The 7,594-nt window shown below is 40.9% G+C and overlaps 1 protein-coding gene across 6 annotated transcripts in view; it reads right to left on the bottom strand.

Annotated features, from left to right (window-relative positions):
• Window positions 1–1,349: 1,349 nt before the first annotated feature.
• The window catches only part of LYN (LYN proto-oncogene, Src family tyrosine kinase), a 49,686-nt gene continuing 43,441 nt past the window's right edge, over window positions 1,350–7,594 (bottom strand). For all 6 annotated transcript variants that reach the window (XM_026791356.2, XM_026791358.2, XM_005479307.4 and 3 more), the window contains exon 13: window positions 1,350–2,998. In XM_026791356.2, coding sequence (XP_026647157.2) covers window positions 2,796–2,998 — 203 coding nt within the window. In that variant the 3' untranslated portion in view covers window positions 1,350–2,795. The remainder of the gene's footprint in view (window positions 2,999–7,594) is intronic.

Genomic DNA, 7,594 nt, shown 5'->3' with positions numbered 1-7,594 from the left:
GTAAGTCAGCAAAACCAAGATAAGAAAAGTTCATGAAATTAGAGCCCAAATAATGACAGTGATTGATACAGGATGATCTTGAGTTGAAAGAATCATATCCTTGATTATATTTCTTAGCTTTTATCTAGTAGCTTAAGGATGCAAGACTGGAGCATGATAAAATTTGAAGTAGTTTTCCTAAAGCCCTTTCCAGTCAGTGAAGGTGAGGGGATTTTTAACTACTGTGGAAGTACAATGCCTGTAATTGCTGGAGGCTTGCTGTGGAATCTGTAAGAAAATTGGATTGATCAGTCCCTGTAAGGGAGCTTCTCTCAGTGGAGGGGGCCTGTGTTCAAAGCAAGAACCTCTCCCTCCCTGGGGGGACAGTAGGTGGTGCAGCCTCCCCGTGGGACAGGAGGACAGCCCTGCTCTGCTGGGACTCCCTTTGCCAGCTTGCTGGGAGTTTTGGGCTGGTCTGTGATCAGTAATCACTCTGACATCTATTTAACAAGGCTGTGGAGGTTGTACTTCAGCCATTGCTGTCCTCATGCTTTGAACTGTTTCTGTTAAATACAGGGTTATCTGGTTTTAGTAGTTCTGAAGGCCTATAATCCCTGCAAGGTAGGATTTCTAAAATATTTGTCTACTCCCACATAAACTGTTCCAGCTATTAAAAAATATTTTGGTGTAGTTATATGAGACACTGAATGCTGCTCTCTTGAATAAGAAAGCTGTTATGTATAAATTGCTTTAGGAAAAGTAATTAAAGCAGAAGTTTAAAAAATCATCAGAACAGGTTAATGCTGGAAAATTTCCGTAATACCATTTCAAACTAGCTTGTCCTACACCCTGGCAGCCTGTCCAGCAAGTTTATGTAACACTAACTATAACCTCCTACTCCCTGAACAACTGTTATTTCTATGCTCCCTCTCACTTCCCAGAGCTCTTTGCTTGGCTACAGGAAAGGGTTTGAAAGACAAAGTTACATTATCTTGGGCTTTTCTTTTTGTTTTTTTTTTCAGTGTTAAAATGAAGCCTCTAGTGAACTACTGGCCAGTGCTGAACTGTTAATGTTTTCCCAAAAGTTGCTAAAGCACAGTGTAGCTATTACATTAAAGGTTTTTGAGAAGCTGTTTTCAAGAATAGCTGAGGGTTGGTTCTCCTCTTCATGCCCTCCACGATAATAAGAAACCACAAGAAGGAATGCAAAAATGGTGGGTTTGGTGCTTTTCAGTTTCTCAAAGGTGTAAGGAAAGCAGAGTCCATTAATCTTGGCAGTGGTGATAATCAGAGATTCCCCTGTTCCATATGAAGCTACCCCTGGATAGAACATTAGCTGTTTGTTTTATCTCAAATCACTGCCATGCTACTAGCTTCAGATTAAGTGTTTATTAAAATTAAAAATCACCATACAATAGAAACTATTTACATATTTAACTGACAGTCTGTTTAAACTGCACAGTTTGACGGAATGAAGCCCCTGGAAAAGAAAAGCCATGAATACTTCTGCTGCTGAGCTTCAACTGCAGGCACACTGAAGCCTTCTCAGAAAAGTTTTAAGCTTCTGCAAAGTACCATTTGCCTAAATAACTGGGCTGAAGGATGGCAAAGATGTGTACTGGGTTTCAGCTCTAAGAACCAGTGTCACTTTGAAAGAGAAGTAATTATGCTGTGCTGTGGTTACACTGCAAGTGCACTAGCTCATCTGTTTGGGGAAGGAATTTGATAGAACAATTCCATGTAAAGAGCACAGCACCTTGCCTTCACTTTAAGAATTAGATTTGTAATACTAAGCAACAAGTGACAGTGTCACTGCAATATAATTTGATATCTTATTGCATGTTTCCACAAATTGTTTTTGATAGTGCTAGAGCTAGTTTTAGCTTTCAAACAGATTTGAGGTTAGTTGATTAAGCAGCAAAAATATAAGGAATATTCTTGAATAACCATAGAGGATTAAAAATGAAGATTAAAATATTTTCACTGGTAACATTTTCAGCAACTGCAATGAAGGTATGAACTTCCTTCAAAATCCTGGGCTTTTCCATGTACTTCAGATGATTCCATGGACTTTGGCCTTGTGGGAAGCTGAAGCTTGAACACACAGTGAGGTGTGCTGCCATGTCTGCAGTCATGTGTGTTCATCTTGCACTTCTGCATCTGATGCTTTTGTAATGCTTTGAAAATGATTTTAAATTTAGGGTTTTACAGCAGAAAAACAGATTTTATCAGTGTAAAGAATGACATACCTAACTCTTCCTCAAAGGAAACCTTGACACTGTTTAGAAAGCCTTACAAGAGGTGAGTGTACGCCTGATACTAATGTGAAATAACAAGGATATAAAAATAATTTTTGCAATATGTTGTATTTCAAAAAAGATGATTTAAGAACATCACCATGTCTTAAATCTGTAAGTTCTCCTTTGTGACTTTTTGTTTTGAAAACAGCTGTTCATGCATCCTCTCAACCCTTTTATCAAGGTCTCCTTGTAACATATTGCATGATTTATATCCTAAGAAGGTCTTGTCAAACTGTACCAGGGCATGACTGCTTTCCTTCCTTCTCCTTCCTGACCCCAAAAAGCCTGTTTGCTTTAGGCTTTTCTACAGATGCAAAACACAAAGCCTTCAAGGAGAACTTGAAGCTTTAGAGGAACTGTTTTAACTAAATAAAAACATTATTTCTCTGCAGAATTATTTTCCAGCTTCCACACTCAGTTAAGACATCTGAATGCATGAAGTAACTGGTTTGAGCAGTCTCTTCTAAAGATAGTCTGTGCCAATGATCTATGGCAATAGAAAAAGTGTTCTTTGTTCTATGGCTGTTGTTGGTACTGCCCTTCTGTTGCTGTGTAGAAGTCATCAAGCACACTCTGTAGGTAATCAAAGGTTGGCCTCTCTTCTGCTTTGTCTTTCCAGCATGTTTTCATGATATCATAAAGCTCAGCTGGGCAGGTTTCCATGCGTGGCATCCGGTACCCACGCTGAAGAGCAACCATCACATCAGAATTGCTCATACCTTCAACAAAAAACAAAGAAGAAAGATTTTACAAAATTGTCTCCAATCCTAGAGAAGTTAGTTGTTTTTTTTTTTTTTACTTCAAAGATCTTCACCTACTAGTTTAATATCTTTGCTACTTATTAAAGATAGCTCCTAGCATGAGTTCAATAAACAAAGTCAAGGTGTGCACCAGCAATGAGGGACTTGCTCTGAAAATCCTGGTGGGAACACTTCCATTACTGCAGCTGAGCACCACAACCTCTTTAGTGTCAAGTCTAACAAAACTGTGAGAAAAATCACAGTTCTTGTCTCCAGAACCACCTCTGCTCTGTTCTTCTGACCAATCCTGTCCTCATTTACTCTGATTCCTGTGGTGGTGTGATTCCCAGCAAAAGCCTGCTCTGGCACCAGCCTTCATCTCTAGCTGCAGAGCTGCTGCTCTGCTTCCTGGAGACCCATCCATCCTGAGATGGAGAGCAGCCCCCCTGTTTGACCACACTGCCAGTCAGCCTACCCAAAACTTTCAGGATTTCTTCTACATCAGCTTTTGTGTAAGTGCTGCTGATTGCAAGATACTGGAGTCACTCATGAAATCATTAATTGTAATAGGCAACTTCCCTGTCATGCAAAACCTTCTTGCCAGCTATGCTGAGCTTTGCTTTTTTTCCCTGCTTTGGTTTTCTTCCAGAGGATAAGAACTGTAAGTAAGTACCAGGAGTGCATCCTGCATCTCACATGCCAGCTAATGTCACATGAGAGTCCTGCCCTAGACTCCATCCTTCTCCCCCTTTTTGAAATTTCCTGTCACCCCTCCTCCCTCTTCATCAAACCCTTGAGAAACTGGTTCTCAGAACAATTTCAACACCTACTTTCAGGAGGTCACCTACACTAGGGCCAGCTTTTGCTATTTTAGGCTCACCACTTCCTACCCAGAAACCTGCCTTTGGGCTTGTCCCTTCCTCTGCAAATCTGATCTAACCATGCCACTGGTTGCATTGCCTTCTCTGGCACAGACTCTTTCCTGTATCAGTGATGCTGTTTGTTCTGATGGCTGGGCATGCAGGGAGCACCTGTGCTTCTGCCTAGAGATTCATGCTCGCCAGAGAAGGCTTTCCCTTTTGGGAAGGGTATCCCAGCCCTCTCAGCCACTCCTCAGGCTACATGCTCCATGTGGTGCAGTTCTGCGCTAGACTACAGCTTCTCCAGGTTTTTTTTTTTCTCAGGCCATTCAGCCTCTGGTCAGCTCCATGCAGGACAGTCTCCTGCACACCCCAGCTCCCCAGAGGTGCAGGGAGGGCAGCTCTGTTTGGCTGACAGGAGGGAGGAGGGGTCCTGCTCTGAGCAGGGTCAAGAGTGGAGATGCAGATGTGGTGCTCCCCTGAACCCCTGGTGCAGCTCTGCTGCTGCAGACCCTGCAGAGCTTTACATGTATTATCTGTTTACACGTATTATCTGTTTACATGTATTATCTGACTGCTGTGGCTGTGGGTTGAGCCACTGGGCAGGTAAGGACACACTTGAACTGCAACCAAATGACAACTTTATCCAGTATACTTGGATTATTCAAGATGACCATAGCTCATAATGCTGACTTCAGCTCAAGCTTGTTGGGTTTAAGCTTTACCAAAAATACCCACAGCCGTGTAATCTGAGTCTGGATCAAAGTGCTTACTTTGGGCACATCTTTTGTATTTTCAGTTCCTCTTTGGAAGGAGAAGGGAAGCTTTCCTGAACTAACACTGCCCATATGCAGAAAAGAAGTATTTCAAAGTAGAGGAAGGGCATGTTGTCACAGAATAAGTAATTACTGCTATATAGAGACAAATTAAATACAGGAAGAAATTCAATAAAGTATTTTATAGAGAACAGTGATTGGACTGCCTGAACCTCATGAAATGGGATTTTTTATAATATACGCAGTAAAAAAGTTATTCCTACCCTACACAATCTTAGATAACTGTGCTGCTACATGAAGACTGCTACTACTGGGCTTTTGTGCAGAATGGAGATGATTTTTAGGGTTTAAGTACTTCATAGGATTGTGCTTAGATCTGCTGTCTGCAGGACTGATTGTTATCTTGTGAATGCTAAGACAAGCCCGTGTTTTAGCTACGCTGCAGGAAAAAGATCTGTTTAATATCCATTTGCGTTCAGAAGCAAAAAATGAAAACATTTTATAGCAAATATGTCATGTACATACTTCCATGTATTTGGGGCTTTATTTAAAACAAAAAGGGTTATCCACAGTCCAACCAGTATTCTCAAATAGCTACTTGTTTAACTTCATCTTTTTAAAATTGTTTCAATTTTTTTCTTTTAGTAGCTAAAGAATCACCTGTCTTACCATATCTACATCCTAATCAGTGACAGAAATATATCCCACATACATATTTATCACACTTACACCCTCTTGAATGCTAAAGTTTTGGTACATGTCTGTTAATTTATGCTGTGGTACCTGTTAGGTTTCACAAAGACATATTTCTTTATGTTAGAGCCTGGGAAATGATGTGAACAGAGTGGTATGGAGGAGGAATCCCACTGTACAGAAAGGGTCATAGCTTGTGAAGAGTCCCAGGCATAACTGGAATGCAATTATGGATGCTGCCAGTATTGACATACTATGTGATCACCTAGAAATCAGGTTTGAACTACCAATTCAACTTTTGTGCCCAGAGAATCAGATCCTTGTTTTAGATTTCAGAGGTAGTTCCTGAAACTCTAGTTCCACTAATGGCTTTGAGTTTCTCAGGAGGAGAAACAGCTGTTGGAATTCAAGAACAAAGATCACAAAAGCTCCCAATTTCTTGGCTAGAAATGCTTCCTACCAAGTTGAGTACAGGTATTAGCTACTTGCCAATTTCAACTCCAACTGTTTCATATGCAGCTCTATTATTATAATATTATTTTCAATTATTAACCAGCTCTAGCAACACTCTGGTTGCTAGAGCTGGTTAATAATTGAAAATAATATTTTGAAGCATTCCCACAAGAAGTGAAAAATCAATTTACTGTTTCTGTCCAGTTCTTACTGGTCACAATCCATCACCAGGTTACTATTGCCATGCTGGGGTAATTTTCCCAGATCTGTCATATCTCCTTGTGTAAAGTAGATTGGTCACCCACATATATTGCTGTGATTTTGGTGCTCAGAATCAACTTTTAGTCTAACAGGCTATTTCAATTTATACTTCTATTTAAAATAGATGTATATCTCTCATCCATTTCAATGCAAGCAATACTTGCAAATATTAAAACAAAATACTTGCAACATTAAAATCTTCTAATATGCAGTCAAGAGCCTTCCATATGTAACTGCCGGTTGATAAATGAATCCACAGCGCAGGGAGTATTTATGGTGCTCATAAAAATGCTTCCACATTTAAAAAAATATTGTCCAGACTTCCCCTAGAAGAGAGATTTTCCCACAGCAGTGCAGCAGTGCCGTGTCTGCTGTACAGATTGACTTTATTCTCAGAATAGAACCATGACATGGCTTATGAAGGTAAAGAGAGAGCACATTTAGCTGCAGAATTAAGTACTGGATTGGGTTTTGTATTTTTGTAGTGCTGGTTTCCAGGTGAGCTTGTAGGTTTGCTCAGAAAGGACCATTTTCTAAGCAGAAATTCTTCAGAAATAATCTTGTGAGCCCAGCTCCCTGCAGGAGCTCTGTGCACACAGGCAAGTGCTAACGGGGAAAAAAGGCATCTTGACTGTGGGAAGAGCCATGCATTACTTGGCTGCACACATCTCCCTTCTGATCCTTCCCATCTCCCTTCCTTGATTCTTCATCCATCCTCCTCAAACAGCGCTTCCATGGCAGTGTTTAAGGAGAGCTTTGGGAGGACCTACTGTGCTGTCCAGTATTTCACAGCCCTCACTACAAAGTGACTCAAGCAGCCCTATCACCTCTCGAAGTTTAAAGGGGCTAGTCTTGAGCTTCAGTGTTTTCCTGGCCTAGAACTGTGCCATGAGAATGTCTGGTTTGGCTCTAGCTCTGTATGGAAAGTCACTGTGCTCTTCCATAGCTGTGTAAAGTTGGCTGCCATCACTCCCTTCCCACTGCCCGAGTTTTGTGGGATTTCCCATCTCCCTGTGTCCAGAGGTGTTCAGCCTACTGTCACTGCAGGGATTTGGGTCTGCCTCTTGACCATCTCTGGCAGTTCAGGATGCAGAATTCCAGCTGCTCATGAAATGGTGAAAATGTTTTCACTGTTTAAACAGCAAGAGCTGCTGCACTGGAAGCACTGGGAGAGTTTTGCTTGGATGAAATATCTGGTCTCCCTTTCCTGCCAGGATCCCAAGATTCCTCTCTGAAGTTACTCTGCCCATGAGATGGGCAGTGCAGGTGAATATGGCTGTACTTTCCCCATTTGCCCACCGGAGAAGGGAATTTAGGGCAATTTCCCATAACCTCAGTAAGCTCAAATGAATGCAGTCTGTTGCCCAGAATTAATCATCTATGCCTGACATGTAACAATTTTATCTGCATAAAAGACCCCTTCATACAAGGTGTCTCTGTGTGCTGGAAACATGAATATTTAATTTTACATTATATATATTTAACAAATATATATATATATATATATATATATAAACAACGAAAAATGAGAC

This window comes from Zonotrichia albicollis, chromosome 1, assembly GCF_047830755.1.
Source record: "Zonotrichia albicollis isolate bZonAlb1 chromosome 1, bZonAlb1.hap1, whole genome shotgun sequence".
Lineage (NCBI taxonomy): Eukaryota > Metazoa > Chordata > Aves > Passeriformes > Passerellidae > Zonotrichia > Zonotrichia albicollis.
Note: the sequence above shows the minus strand (reverse complement) of the source record. Positions and strands in the feature narration are given on the sequence as shown.